The 14,515-nt window shown below is 55.7% G+C and overlaps 1 protein-coding gene across 14 annotated transcripts in view; it reads left to right on the top strand.

Annotated features, from left to right (window-relative positions):
- The window catches only part of SYNGAP1 (synaptic Ras GTPase activating protein 1), a 31,494-nt gene that overhangs the window by 265 nt on the left and 16,714 nt on the right, over positions 1-14,515 (top strand). For 9 of the 14 annotated variants that reach the window (XR_004300202.1, XR_004300201.1, XM_032410018.1 and 6 more), the window contains exons 2-6: positions 3,214-3,335; positions 5,482-5,587; positions 11,761-11,852; positions 12,340-12,461; positions 14,231-14,384. Coding sequence is in view for 12 of the 14 variants with exons in the window: in XM_032410018.1 (XP_032265909.1) it covers positions 3,214-3,335; positions 5,482-5,587; positions 11,761-11,852; positions 12,340-12,461; positions 14,231-14,384 (596 nt within the window). In the remaining 2 variants the exon portion in view is untranslated. Of the gene's footprint in view, positions 1-3,213; positions 3,336-5,265; positions 5,376-5,481; positions 5,588-7,821; positions 7,855-7,937; positions 8,016-11,062; positions 11,321-11,489; positions 11,640-11,760; positions 11,853-12,339; positions 12,462-14,230; positions 14,385-14,515 lie in introns of those variants that run through there. The other 5 variants (XM_032410025.1, XM_032410021.1, XM_032410022.1 and 2 more) reach the window with 5 other exon arrangements.

Below are 14,515 nucleotides of genomic sequence, written 5' to 3'. Positions count from 1 at the left end.
GGGGGGGGGGGGGGGGGGGGGGGGGGGGGGGGGGGGGGGGAGCAGAGTCGGGGCCAGGGAGGGGAGCAGCTGAAATGGAGGGAGAGAGAGGAGGACCGGGAAGGCAGGGATGGGAGCAAAGGGGAAGGAGGGATTGGAGGCCAGATAGGGGTAGATAGGGGCCGGAGGGGACAGGAAACAGGCTATGAAGGGGGCTGAGGGGAACATGATGAAGGGGAAAGAGATTGCCAGAAAGGGTGGGAAGATAGAGGGATAGGGTTGGGGAAGAGCTGCAGAAATAATTTGGAGGTGGGAGCTGAGAGATGAGGAAAATATTAAGGAAATAGAAGGAAGTCTTAGAAGAGGGGCTAGGAGGGGGAAATGAAAACATAGGGGTGAAAAGAGAAGCAAAGAAGATGGGGGTAGAATACGGTGAAGGGGCTCAGAGAATGGTAGGGGGTTGAAAAAGAGAGGAGGATGGAGGGAGAGAAGAAGGGGCCAGATGGAGAGAGAGGGAGGCAGTGGGGGGTGGGGGGAATGGAGGGTCCAGATGGAGGGAAGAGAGGAGAGAGGGAATGGTCTGGGGGAGGAGAGACCAGGGCAGGGGGAGGGCCAAATTATGTGTGTGTTTATTAAGGGGGGGAGGGGGCAATAGAAGTAAGATTGAGTGATGGAAGTAGAGGGCAGGTTAGGACCTGCCCCAGACTCTGACCCTCCTTAAGGCCTTTGACCAGTGAAATGTAACCCCAGGGGTCCTATCCGCCTCTTCACTTCACCACTTTTTACCCCCCTCCCCCACCTCCAATCCCTATTACCATTCCTCCTCCCTCCTCTGGTGTCCATCACCTATATCTTTCCCCCCATATGGTGTCCGTTCCTTATATGAGTCCCCCTTCTGTCCTTCCCTTATATCAGTCCTTTCTCTGGTCCATTCTCTCTCCCTCTCTTCTATCTGGTAGCTCCCTTATATCTCTGCCACCTCTTCACCTGTCCTTCATGACCCCCTTGTCTTAGTACCCCTGTTAGGTGCACCTCATTTCCTCTGCCCCATGTCCACTTGGGCTCTTCTGGTATATTCCCTTGTCTCTAGGGATTTACTCTCATTTCTGCCTTCTTTTCTCTTGATCCATCCCTATGATTTGTCCCCCAGCCCATCCTCTATCTCTACCCCATTCCCCGGCTTGTCACTCCAGTCTGTGCCTACCCACTTTCCCCTAATACCTCAGCTCTTACCACCCATTCCTCTTTTCTTATCTCCTCTACTTCCTGGGCTGTTGGAGATTTGGGTGCAAAGATGCAGGTTTTGATGGTTGGAACAGGACCTAGAAGACATCCCCATCTGAGCCCTGTGGGACTTCGTATCCTAGTAAATTTTTCCCTTTTCTCAGCTGTGTTAGTCTGTCTCTTGCATCTGCCTCCCAGAATCATCCTTACTTAAGTCTAGACAATATGTGTGTGTGGAATGTGTGTTTCCAGAGTTGATTCTAAGCTAAGTTCCCTGCAGCCTTCCCTGCTCCCAGGAGGAAGGTGTCCCTGAACTCTAACCTGCCTCCTTGGGGCTGCAGCCTGAACCAAACCTTCCCAGAATGATTAGATGTATCAACAGATTTCTCCTCTGGGAGTCCTCAGAGTCTGAGTGCAGTGGGCATGTTGCCTGCAGCATGTGCAGTCTCAGAGCCTAGGGACTGGTGATCTCTATATCTAGAGGGTATCGGACAGAATCTCTGAGATGGCATTGCGATAGTGAGTCTCAAAGTATTGGGGTTTCTAACTATCTGTATTCTAGGGGTTCATCTCTGACTCTGATCTGCAGGTTGGGTAAATTTGAAGAATATTTTTGTAGACAGAAAGGGGTAGATTTTTCAAAATTTCCTACTCCGGGTATTCAGTTAGAATGAAGCTTAACGACCAGTTCTTTTCCTGCACTATACCAGTGATTATTTTGTAAAGGTGACAGAATTTGATTTTGCTTCCTCTAAATTGTTCTTCACTGTGATACCTTAAACCTATTTTCTATCACTTTGATGTCACCAATTTGATTTCTTTCTTACTTCCATAGTGCCTGGTTCCCTGTGTCCCTTTGATGGTGTGTGACATTGGGATTTAAAGGAGAGACAGTTTACAGGGATAGGGGCGAGGGAAGAACAGCTAAGTTGGGTAAGATGCCCCTGGGGGCATCTCCAAGCATGGGCAACGCTTGGTCTACTGTTTGTCCCCATTCCCAGCTTGAGCTTTTGGAGGCCCCCCTCTCTGTCCCAGGCCTGGATCTTCCATTCTTCCTTCCCCTCTTTCTTCCTCAAGCTCTTCACTGTACCTTGGAGAGGTTTCTCACCTGTGGAGTTGGCTTTCATCCTATCCATGGAGACTAGGTGAAGAGAGGGGGCAGTATCGAATCTTTGATCTCTGGGCATGGAGTGGGAGAAGAGATCAATTCAGTCTCTGTTATTCAAACAAAGGCATGTTTCCTACCTTCTCACTCTCCAGCCCTTCCCATAGCCAGGTGTTGACATATCCTCCCCCTACCACCAGAAGAACCAGAACTTTTCCCAGAGTTGAACAGGGTTGGGCTAGAGGAGGAGGGAGCTCAGAATAGAGGAGAGGCAGGAGGAGAGGCCCTCTCCTGTCTCTGACTTTGTGAACAGGTAAGCTCCCTCACGTCCTCTCTTTTCCAGGTGTTTAGCTCTCAGCATTTCATGCTCAAATGTTCCTATACCCCTGGCCCCATCCTTCTTTCCCACAGCTGTGTAGCTTTTTCCTTTCACTCTCTTCCCTCCAAGTGCTTGACTTCTGCAGTTATTTGGATGCCTTCCCTCTTCCCAGTCCCCTGCCACCACCATCTCTGTGTGCTTCTCTTCTGCCAGTTCTGCTGCACCCTCCATCTTTCCATTTTTTGGATATGGATGGAGAGCACCGCCACTTTTCTCTGCCTCTGAATGTGTACCCTCTCTGTCATGATATAATCCCCCTCCCTGAACCACCCCTCTGTATTTCTTTCCTGCAGTCTACAGAGCCCCCATGTGAAGTGATTTCCCCTCCCCTCTTTCCTCCCAGATATACAGGCTTATCTTCTGTTCCTTTAATTAAGTTACCATGTGCCTAACCCCCATCTGTGATCCCCAAGGCGGGTGGGGTCTTATTCTCCCACTTTGTGGACTCTCTTCTTGCCATTTCGGGCCTCTGTCTCCTAAGTGCATAGAACCTCCCTTACCATTTCTGTGTGTCTCTGTCCCCCAGATGTACGGGGACCCCCTATGCACCGAACCCAATACGTTCATTCCCCATATGATCGTCCTGGTTGGAACCCACGGTTCTGCATCATCTCGGGGAACCAGCTTCTCATGCTGGATGAGGACGAGGTGAGCAGAGTGGGAAGGTTGGGGAAAGACCTCTGGGTAGTATGGGAGAACGTGGAGAGAAAGATGAGGAGAATCCTCATTAGTGAAGTGGTGAAAGACACAGAGAAGGCAGAGAAGAGGGAAACATTTGCAAGCAGTCTGAGGAGGGTGGCCATTGAGATTTGGATTGGGATGTGCAAAAGTGCAAGCATCCTCTCACCTTGGCCAGGGGATCTTTCTGGGCTATGTGCAGTGTTGGAGAGGAGATGTGGTTCTGAAGACTTGGGGGTGGCTCCTGTTGTGGCCCTGCCCATATTGTGGGATAGGTTAGGATGGGAAAGGGAAACTGAAGGGCTTGGAGAAGGGGTGGCAAGAAATGGGCATTGCTTTGGAGGGATCACCTCCCAAGTGGTCCTCGGGAACCCTCTCCTGTTCTTCCCCCACCTCAGCAAGACCCATCACTCACCACTCCCAGGCCTGCCCCCATCACGTGAGGAGTGGGAACTGAGGGAAACCGGGACCAGGAGGGGGCTGGAGGGTACTAGGAGAGATGACAGAAGTCAGTGGATCTTGGTGTGGATGGTGGTGAAGACTGGGAAGGTGCCCAACCAAGGTCAGCATTTAGAGAGACCAGGAGGGCTTTCACCAGGGACATCAATCAGGAAAGAATATAAGGGAGGAGATGCCTGGGGAATGAGGGGAACTGGGAGCAGGGGACATTTTCTAGAGAAGTAGGAGTGGGAGAGGGGTAGGGACTAGCCAGAGTGTGGGAGGTGGGGGCCATGCTGGGTCATTAGAGCCAAGGGAGTATGGGTTCTGACTGGGCACTGGGTCAGCAGTGGAGGACCCATCAGAGGAAACAGGGTACAGATATGAAAGGTGGGTGCCCAGAGGTGTGATTCAGGGAGTTGGGGGTGATTTGGGGGACCAGCTTTAGAGAGTGATAGGTAGCCTTGGAGCCCAGTGTGGTGGTGAGAGGTGCTCCTGCTGCTGTTGGGGAGGATGTGGTGAGGCAGGGCTAGAATTGGTTGGGGTTAACCAGGGTTTGGAGGGACCTGAGGGGCAAGGGAGAGTGTGCAAAGGCTGGCTAGAGCTTCCAGGTCACAGAATGAAGTCCAGGTGTCTAGGGGAGGACATGGTGGCTTTAAAGGAAGAGGTGGTTCGGGAGTCCAAGTTTTAGGCATTGGGGGGCATTTGAGTGATTCACTAGTGGTCTTGACCAGGTTGTAGGGGGTGTGTAGGATCAATTAGGGGAACTGGAACCAATAAGAGTGGGGACTATTGTGAGGATTGAGAGGGTGGGATAACGAAGGAATGACAGAGCTGGGCCCAAGTCCAGGGGACCAGTGGCCAGCAAGCTAAGGGGCAACCTGAGCGGAGCGGCCAGAGTCTGGAGTGGGAAGGCTGCGGGGGTGGGATGGGTAGGTGAGCAGTGTGTAGGGCTACAGGGGGCTGGAAGTAGGTGGGTTGTGGACCTGGAGCTAGGGACTAGCAAGGTGGGGTGGTTCTTGTAGGGCTGGAGAAGATTGGAGGCTTGGAGCTGGGAATGAGGCTCAGGGAGAGGGAATGGCTCAAGAGAAGGAGGCACGTGAAAAAGGTTGAGTGGGGGGCAAGGGAAGGAGATGAAGGGTGGGGGGAGGTGACCAGGCCCTTTGAGGGGGGGGGGGGAGGTTGAGTCCCAGTCTGGCCGAAAGCCGGGCCGTGGGAGGGAGACAAGCTGTAGATCCTGATTATAAATGCAGCTTCTGCTACCCCCGTGACAGGCACGGAGGGAGGGAAGGTGGTGAGGGAGGTGGGAGGTTGGGAGGAAAGCAGGGAGAATGGAGGAACTGAAGGTCAAGGGGAAAGGGGATTACCAGAGTAGCAGACTCCTGCGGGGTTGCGGGAAGAGCTGAGTCGGGTTTGGGAGAATTTCCCGGAGGGTGTTTCAAAAGAAATGGAGGGAGGAAAAAGGAGGATGGGACGGGAGGGAAACGAGGGAGAGAGACTTGAAGAGAGAGGGGAAAGAGAAACCGACTCATCCCAAGACACTTAAAGAGTGTGCAGGAGTAGGGGCCGAAGGTGGGCAGGCCCGGTGGAGAGGGAGGTTCATCCTTCCTTGGTGGGGGAGGGAAAGAGGAGGGACGGCCTGGGCCAGTGAGGTCTGACACACCCCCGCATCCCCTAGATACACCCCCTTCTGATCCGGGACCGGAGGAGCGAGTCCAGTCGCAACAAACTGCTGAGACGCACGGTCTCCGTGCCGGTGGAGGGGCGGCCCCACGGCGAGCATGGTACGGCGGCCGAGCAGGCTCTCGTGCCCCGGACAGTGGCGGGGAGAGGGCCGAAGGTGGCCGGGGCTGCAGGGGAGGGGGGAGTCGGGGAAATGAGGGAGCTGTCAGGGGGTGGGAGGAGGAGGAGACACAGTCTTTCATCCTGCGAGTGGGAGCCTGGAAGGAGAAGGCGCCCTCCTCTGGGATCTGGAGCGGGACTGGGGCTGTGGGTGAGAGGCCCCAGTGGTCTTTGCTCTGTTTCGCTCCCTTTTTCCTCTCCAGCAGCGAAGTTTGCCTGTTTTCCTGGTGCTTGTAAAAATAGTCTCCTTAGATCTTTAGCTTCCTGTCCGAGCGTTCCTGCCCCTGCCCCTCTCCCAGCCCTTGGTCTGGGATCGTGGAGAGAATGACCTAGTTCCTGCCCTCCCCCCAGACCTCTGCCCCACCCCCATGCTCCTGATTCCTCTTCTAGACCTTCTGGCCTGTGGGCCCTCCCTCTTTTCTTGCCCCCTTTTCTCTTCAGCTGCTTCTATTTTCTGCAATTCTGTCACCCCCTTTCTCTTTCTTTCCTCTCCGATTTCTCTTATTTTCCCCATCCCTCTTGATTCCTCTGTCGCTCCCCTTTGCTCCTGGTGGAACTTCATCAGACCACCCCCCCCCCCCCCCCCTCCTTTCTGTCGGTCTGTAGAGCTATCTGCTCAGTCTGTCTCTCCAACTCTCTCCCTCTCTCCATCTGTCTCTTCCCCTCCCTCCCTCTTTCTGCCCCCCCTCCACCCCCCTCTTTAGTCATTTAAAAAAAGATTTTTGTCTTCCTGAGAAGTTCGCTTAAAAGGTTTCCATGGGAACAGTGAGGGGAGATGAAGGCAGAGAACAGAGATCTGCAGCCAAGGTGCAGAGAGACGCCCTCAGCCCCCAGAAACCCCCTTGTCACTGCCCCCTACCACTGCATTCCCCTTCCAAGAGTAGGGATCCAGTTCCTGCATCCCTCCAACCCCTGGTTACCCCTTTCTTCCACCAGCAGACCCTTCCCTCAGGTATCCAGGCTCCCAGTTTCTCTTCCTCCAAGAGATCCAGTGGCCTGTCTCCATCCTTTAGCTCCCTATATTTAGTCCTTTTCTGATAGGCCCAGGTCTCACTGCCCTTGGGGGCCAGCTCTGGGACCCTGGGTGGGTGGATGGGCAGGGATGTGTGTCATTGTCATGGAAACCTCTGACCATGGGGGTGTGTGGATAGCACATTTCTGTGAGGCAAAGCCAGGTGGTGGTGGTGGTGGTGGTGGTGGTAGTGGTGTGTACAGAGAATGTGTGTGATGTCTGTCACATCTGTGTGTGTGTGTGTGTGTGTGTGTGATGTCCATGTCTGGGAAAGATTTGTGTGTGTGCACATGTGCATACCTGTGTGTCCAGGCCAGAATGGTCACATGCTCACGGAGCATGTTTATCATATGTAGGGTGGTTGATACCTCTGCCCACATAATCCCCATCTTTCTCCTTACCCTGAGTCCTCGGGGTCTGGGGTCTCCAGTGTGGGTCTCCGTTGTGTTTTGGGTGGGGGCATCCCTGTGTGTTTGGAGTTGGGGATGGTATATGGAGGTTGTTGGGTTGGGGGTTCAATAGGGGTTGGAAGAGGGTGCTGGAGTTGGGGGGAGGGTCTAGTGAAAGAGTTGATAGCTGGTGAACGTTTGGGGTTTTCAGGGGGACATGGAATGTGTAAAGGGCATGGAGAATATGCAGGGACATAGGGATCTTTAGGGGCTTGGGGGCCTGGTTCCGCGAAGGTGTGTGCTGAAGCTGTGGACGCTGGAGCCCAGGAGAGGTCGCCGGACCTTTGAGGGGCATTGGAATCCAGGGCTCCTCCTCTGCTGGGTGGAGCCGCCGCCCCTCGTTCCCTCCGCGGTTTTGGTGGGGGGTCCTGCTAGGGAGGGGATGGTGGGAGGCCCGGTTGGTTTTGGGGGTCCCCTCGCCCCCCTCCCCCGTCTCTCTCGCGCTGTCTCCGGGCGACGGGGCTCGTGACAGAGGCGGCCACGGCAGCAGCGGTCGCCTAGCAACGGCGGCGGGGCCCGGGCAACGGCGGCAGCGGCGGGAGCGGCGGCGGAGGGAGCCGTTCCCGCGGCCGTCACCGCGCGGCCGTCCCGGCCGTCCCGGGCCCCGCCGCCGCCCCCAACGCGCCGGGCGGCGCGAGCCGGGCCGCGCCGCCCCCTCTCCCGCCGCACCCCGCCCCTCCCCCGCGCAGGGGCGGGGCCCCTCCCCCACCGGGGACACCCCCGACCCCCCCCCAGAGGGCGGTGCGAGGTAAGGGCGGGGCCGGGCGGACGAAGAGCGCGCGTGGGGGCGGGGGCGCGCGTGTGCGTGGGCGCGGGGAGGGGGGTGGGGAAGCCGCGGCGGCGGCGGCGGCGGCGGCAGCTGCTCCCTCCGCATGTTCTCGCTGCATCTTCCGAGTGGGGGGAGTTATGGTAACTGGAGGGGGGCAGCGGAGGTGGGGGATCGGGGACCGGCTTCCGGGGGGCCAGGGTCGCGAGCACGCGGGGGAGGCCGGTGTGGGATGGTCTCGGAGACCCTTGGTGGAGACGGCAGCCCGTGTGTCCGTGTGTGTGTTCGTGTCCATGCTCGTGTCCCCCGTGTGTCGATGCCATGTGTACCCGGGGCCCAGTTCCTCATGCACCGTGTGCAAGCCTGTCCTGTCTCATCGTGCCTCTGTCCGGTTCCTGCCTAGGAGGCCGCTGGGCCGGCCACTGGCCATACTGGTACATGTCACCTCTGACCCTGAGCTTGCATGTCCCTGGCTGGGGCTCACCTCCAGTCAGTCTCCTGTGTGTAGGGATGTGTTGGCAGCATGAGCAAGATTTTCTCTGTCCCTGGTGGCAGGTGTGTGTCTTTGCATGTGTTCCATCATTGGCCTGGGTATCTGTGTCAATCCCAGCACGGGTGTCCAGGGCGTGTCTGGATGTGGGTGGTGTGCAAGTGGGGGAAGGAAGTGAGAGTGTGTGAGTGGGCTTCTTGGAATCCTACTATGTGTGAAACACCTTTGGGCTGGGCAGGTGTGAGCCCCTGGGCTGTCTGGAGTGGGGACAGAAAAGGTGTAAAGGAAAGGAGTGGAGAGAAAGTGGAAAAGTGGGGAGAAAGGAGGTGAAGAGGAATGAGGGAGGTTTGGCTAGGAGAAAAGGAATAGCTGGAGAATGGGAATGTAGGAGATACTTGAGCGAGAATGAGGAGAAAAGAGGATAAGAGAGCTTAAGATGGGGAACTGGATGGAGATGGAGGGAGACCGGGTCTGGGAGCTGGGGAGGAGGGGTGGGGAGAGCAGAGAGGCCTGTTAGTAAAGCTATCTGAGAGAAGTAAGGGGCAAGATGAGAGAGGGCATTGGTTCATGTAGGCTGTATAGGATCAGGCTTAGTTGGATGAGGGATGGCCACTCAGGCATGGAGGCTGGCTCATGGTGAGGCCTGTCACCATAGGGACTGTCATTAGAGCTTCCTGTCCCCAGCACAGAGTTTTGCCCCCCATTTCTCTGCTCTCTCCAACTCTGTTCCTCATCCTGCTCTGGCAACCTCCCTCCTTGGCTCCCCTCAAGAGCTGCCAGCTGGGTATGACAAGGAAGAAAGGCCAAAGGGAAGGTTAGGGATCTGGCAGATTGGAGGGCAGGGGGAGATTCTGTGGGTGATGGCAAGATTAGAGAGGTTGGAGAGGCGGGAGTCCAAGCCCTTGCGGTTTGTGTGTGAGAGTGCAATTGTGTGTGTACACGGGGTGTGTACATGTGTGGGTGTGTGCACAATGCCTGTGTTACGGGTGCGTGTAGGTGGCTGTTATGTGTGTGCATGTGTGTATACATCGTGCAGGGATGGGACATGGAGACCCAGGATTGCAGTGTATGCTGACCAGGTTTGCTGTGTGTGTGTACACGGGTATGTGCTGTGTTTTCTGTACATGCCACTGCATGCAGCTTTCATAACAGAATGTCCTGTATTTCTGTCACTCTCTTTTCTCTACGTGTTTTTCTTTTTTGTGGTAGTGAAAGTCTCTGTAAGCATTTGTGTATGTGGCCTCCATGTACCTGTGACTTATGTGTGAGTTCATGGATCTTAGTTCCTGGTAACATGTGTAAGGTTATGTTACTTCCAAGAGCCAAGTAAACCAGTTAGCAAATTTGTTCTCTTTCTGCCAATTCTTTAGTTCCAAAGCAAAATTTTAGTGGATTTAAAGTTAGTCTTTGTGCCTTTATTAGAGGAGCTTGCATATGAAAGTAGTGCCTGAGTTTGGTTCTTTGGAACGAGAGTGAGGCAACCATACCTAAGAAATGCAGAGACTAAGAAAAAAATATCCTGACCCCTTAGATGCATTGTTGAATGTGTTCTAGAAGGGTAATTGATGCATTTGCTCCTTGTTTTTTCCTCCTTGGGAGAGCAATCATGGATGCCTGCGTTGGAATCAGACAAGGGCTGGGGGAGAAGAAGGTTGTCCTGAGATGGAGTGGATGTGGTCATACTTCCCATGTGAATGAATGGTGTTTGTGCTTTTGGGGTACCAGGATACCTTGCTGTGGTTGGCATCACAGTATACTCAAGCATCTATCTTAGAGGTTAAACCGACTTCGTGTATGTGCGTGTGTTAGGGTTAAACGTCCATTTCTGTAATGTGCTACCCACATGATTGCCCAAGGGACTGGGGCCACACGTCCACACCAGCAGCTCTCATGTGGGTGTCTGGGTCGAAATGTGTACTCCCCTGTTGCAGTGTTCACATATGTTTAAGCATGTATCCCATGGAGTATGTGGGCCTCAAGGTCTCAGAATGTGGATCTCTGGCACCCCCGTGCTCACAGTTGTTTGTATGTCTCATAAGCACCTAGATCCCTATTTTTTGTATTGTGGTTATATACACGTACCCCCACAGTTCAGTGTATGTTTCTGTGCTCTACACATTGTTCCCAAGGGTCTGGCAAGGGTCCCTCTGTTATGGGGCCCACATTTTTGTGGGCAGACCTTCTAACACCTGGGTTTTAGAGGCAAAGGGAAGCTGGAGACTGATTCTAGGGCAAGTTGCTGGTGATTTGCGATTCTGGGAGCAGACAGTGAAAATGTAGCTGTGGTCCTCCCTTGTTCTGGAACCTAGAGAGTTAACAGGCAGCTCTTCCGGTCCCCCCCCCCCCAGCCTGTAGCTTCTTGTTGCCGTGGAGATGGTAGCCCCGCCCCTGATGCAGCACCTGCCCCCCCATTGGCTGCAGTGGTGACTGTGGGGCTGAGGGGGGAGCCCAGGCCTGGGCAGCCATTCTGGAGCTGGAGCCGGAGCTTGGCATCCCCCCACTTTCATTCTCCTCTAGCCCCTTGGCCCCTCTAAATTCCCTGGCAGCAGAGCCTCAGCTTCCCTCCTCGAGCTGCCACCCCTCTAGACTCTTGGCAGTCTGAGCTTCATCCGCATTCTCTTCCCCTCCTCCTCCTCTCCCTACCCTCACTTGGGAGTCCCCTGAACCTCCACTGCTCATCCTCCCCACTCCCTGCCCACTCCCCCACTCCCCTGCATTCTTTTATTTTTCTCTCCCTCCTCCTTCCCTTCTGAGTCCCTACCACTGCAGTGCACGTGGAACCGGCCCCTTCTCCCCTCCCCCCCATCTGCCCCTTCCTTGGATTTTCTGTCCCCAGGCTTCTTTTCCTGCCACTCCTCACAGGTCTCTTCTAAGACTTCCCCCTCCAGACCAGGGAGGGGGTCATGGGAGGCAGCTCTGGCTCTTCAGACGGACAGGGATTCCAGGAGAGGGGAGCAGGTGAAAGATGTGCCCAGCTGAGGGGAGAGGAAAGCCTGCCTGTGGGCAATGACCTTTAACCCAACTTTCCCCCCCAGCTAGCCCCTTCCTGGGGGGGTGGGCACCAAGGACCTAGCTTCCGTGGATCTTTGGTGTCCTTTAATCACTGGGGTTTTACTGACCCTCTCAGCCATGCCCTTCTGCTGACTGCCAGTCCCAGTCATGGGCCTAAGGCCTCCCACCCCGTCCCCCTCGGGGGGCTCCGGCTCGGGTTCTTTACCCCCTCCTTCCCGCCGCCAGCCTCTCAGCCGCCGCTGCTCTTCCTGCTGCTTTCCGGGGGGTAGGTGAGGCTGGAGCTGAGGGGCAGAGGGAGGTGGGCGAATGGGCTGGGGTCAGAAGTGGACACCTGGGCTAACAGCGACCCCTCCCAACCTCCCTCCTGGCTCTTTTCCCCTCTCCAGAATACCACTTGGGTCGCTCGAGGAGGAAGAGCGTCCCAGGGGGGAAGCAGTACAGCATGGAGGCCGCCCCCGCTGCGCCCTTCCGGCCCTCGGTGAGTGAAGGCGCCTGCCAGATGTGGCTCAGCTGGGCCCCCTCCCCTCCAGCCCCAGCTGAAGCCCCAGCATTCCAAGAAAGGGGGCAGGAGGGAGAGAGAGACAGAGAGAGAGTGCACTTGCTTCTCCCCACCTCTTTGGTTTCCCCCTCCTTGGCTCTGTCCCCCTGCTTCTCAGACCAGACCTCCCACCTTCTCCAAGCTGGTGTGTGTGTGTGTGTGTTTGTGTGTGTGTGTATGCGTATGCGTGCGTGTGCAAGCTGGTGTGTGTGTATATGCGTATGCGTGCGTGTGCGTCCGCTTGCACCCGTTGGGAGCAAAGGAAGACAAATTGGTAGCAGGACTCCAATCTCCATTTCCTCATCTCTGGAGACTTCCCTTTTCCCCCATCCCACTTTCATCCAGGGACTCTTTACCAGCTGAGGGCTGAGTAGGTAGAACTGACCCTGCCCCAACCCACCCATATCCCCATCTCCCCCCACCCCAGCAAGGCTTCCTGAGCCGGAGGTTAAAAAGCTCCATCAAACGCACAAAGTCACAACCCAAACTTGACCGGACCAGCAGCTTTCGCCAGATCCTGCCTCGCTTCCGAAGTGCTGACCATGACAGGTACAGGGGCTGGGGTGGGTGGGGTGAGTTGGATGCAATATAGGGCAATATAGGGGGTTCTTGGGTGAGATTGGAGGGAAGGGGGTTACCTGGGTGCAGAGAGTGAAGGCCCTGGATTGGCTGAGGGATGTTTTGCGCCAGGGGACAGAATGGAGAAGAGGCAGCAGCAGGAGAGGGGCAGGGTGCAGGGAGAGGACAAGCAGAGAGGCAGGAAGGGAAATGAAGGTGAGGCCAAGGAGGGACTCTTCTGGCCAACAGAAGGATGGGTTGCAGCCCAGGACTGAAGGAGCTGTACAGGACAGAGAAGGAGTAGAGGAGCCTGGAGGGAACATTGAAGGAATCCAGGAAAGGGGACAGTGGGCTGGTAGGAGAGGGAGCAGTGTGACCTAGGGAGAAGGGGTGAGGGGATGGCAGCAGGTTGGAGTGGGGCTGGGGCTGGCAGAGTCCACTGGAGGAGGGAAGGGGAGCAGGAGGGAAGGGGAGGCTGGGACAGGTATACAGGTTGGCAGAACAGGGAGGGGAAGCTCTAGGGTTAATCATGGACTGAAGTATGAGGAAGAAGCCCTCAGAGAATTTCGGAGGGTACTGTCTCTGAGGCTGGGGATGCAGGAGATCTGGTATTTGCTTCTGTTGTCTGCTTCTTGGGGTCCCTCTTTGGGTTTCCCTTCACCCAGTCACTCCCCAGGGAGAACCCTGTCCTTCCTTTTCCCCCATGTCTGGCCGCCCCCAGGATTGGGCAGGTAGGGAGGTTGGGATAGGTGAGTCACACCTTCCCCTGCCCCCTCCCATGTCACCAGAGCTGGATTTGGGCCTGGCGGGGGGGGGCGGGGGGGGGGGGGGGGGGCCGGGGGAGCGTCGTGCTGACGGCAAAGGAGCCCAAGATGACGGGGCTGCTATAAATAGCTTCATGGAGGCTCCCACACCCGAGCTCCCCCTCCCGCTTTCCTACTGCTCTCCACTCTTCCTCCCCTAGCCATCTCCCAGCCGCTCACTATTCCATCCCTCTGTATTGTGTGGCCCATCATCCGTTCCCTCAGCCCCCTTTACCTTCTGTTGTCTGGTGCAGTCTCTGCTTGTCCCCCCATCTCTGTTCCCACGCCCATCTTTCCCGCTGCTCCTCCTCGTCTTCTCCCACCCTCTGTCTTTCTGCACTCGGCTTTGCCCCCACCTGCTCCCTCCTGCCCTACCTCCCCCTCTTCCCCAGGCCCCATTTTCCAGCTCTTCCTTCTCACACAGCTTTCCCCCATTTCTTGTGATTTACCCTCCTTCTTTCTTCTGATTCTGAGAAAACTTGTCCTCTTCTTGGATTCATTCATTCTTTGAATCATTAAATGTGTTTTAGGTACTAGCTGTGTGCCAGGCCCAAACCAACATCTTCTTTGTACTTTTGGTTCTTTACTTCCACTTTCCCCCCCTTATGTTGAGGCTCTGGTTTCAGCTAGAAGTCCCACCTAGAAGTGCCCCAGGCCCACCTGTTCTCTTTTTTTTTTGCTACCATGATCTATTTCTGGGTTGAGATATTTCCAGGTATCCCCAGTCCTCACAGCCCCTTAGGTGTGAATCGGTGGGGTAGGAGCTTCTTAAAGGGTTCTGGCTTCTCTCACTTTGCTCATGTCTTTCCCCAAGGATAGGTCAGCTCTCTTTCTGTCTGTGTCTGTATGGGAAGGGGGTTCAGGAGGCTCTTTCCCCAGGTATCTATCCTAGAGTTGGCCCCTGGGTGTGTAAGAAGAGTGAGGCCCTGACCCTGTGGTCTGACCCTTCCCTGCCAGGGCCCGGCTGATGCAGAGCTTCAAGGAGTCACACTCGCATGAGTCCTTGCTGAGCCCTAGCAGTGCGGCCGAGGCCTTGGAGCTCAACTTGGATGAAGATTCCATTATCAAGCCAGTGCATAGCTCCATCCTGGGCCAGGAGTTCTGTTTTGAGGTACTGAGTCTAGTGGGCTGGGGAGGGCAGGAATGATGGAGGGTGAGGGCACGGAGGCCTGGAGAAAGTGGCACAGGTGGGGATGGTAAGGAAATAGAAACCTCTGGGGCTGGGAGAGAGGAGGGTAGGCC

This window comes from Phoca vitulina, unplaced genomic scaffold (assembly GCF_004348235.1).
Source record: "Phoca vitulina isolate PV1807 unplaced genomic scaffold, GSC_HSeal_1.0 scaffold11, whole genome shotgun sequence".
NCBI lineage: Eukaryota > Metazoa > Chordata > Mammalia > Carnivora > Phocidae > Phoca > Phoca vitulina.
Note: the sequence above shows the minus strand (reverse complement) of the source record. Positions and strands in the feature narration are given on the sequence as shown.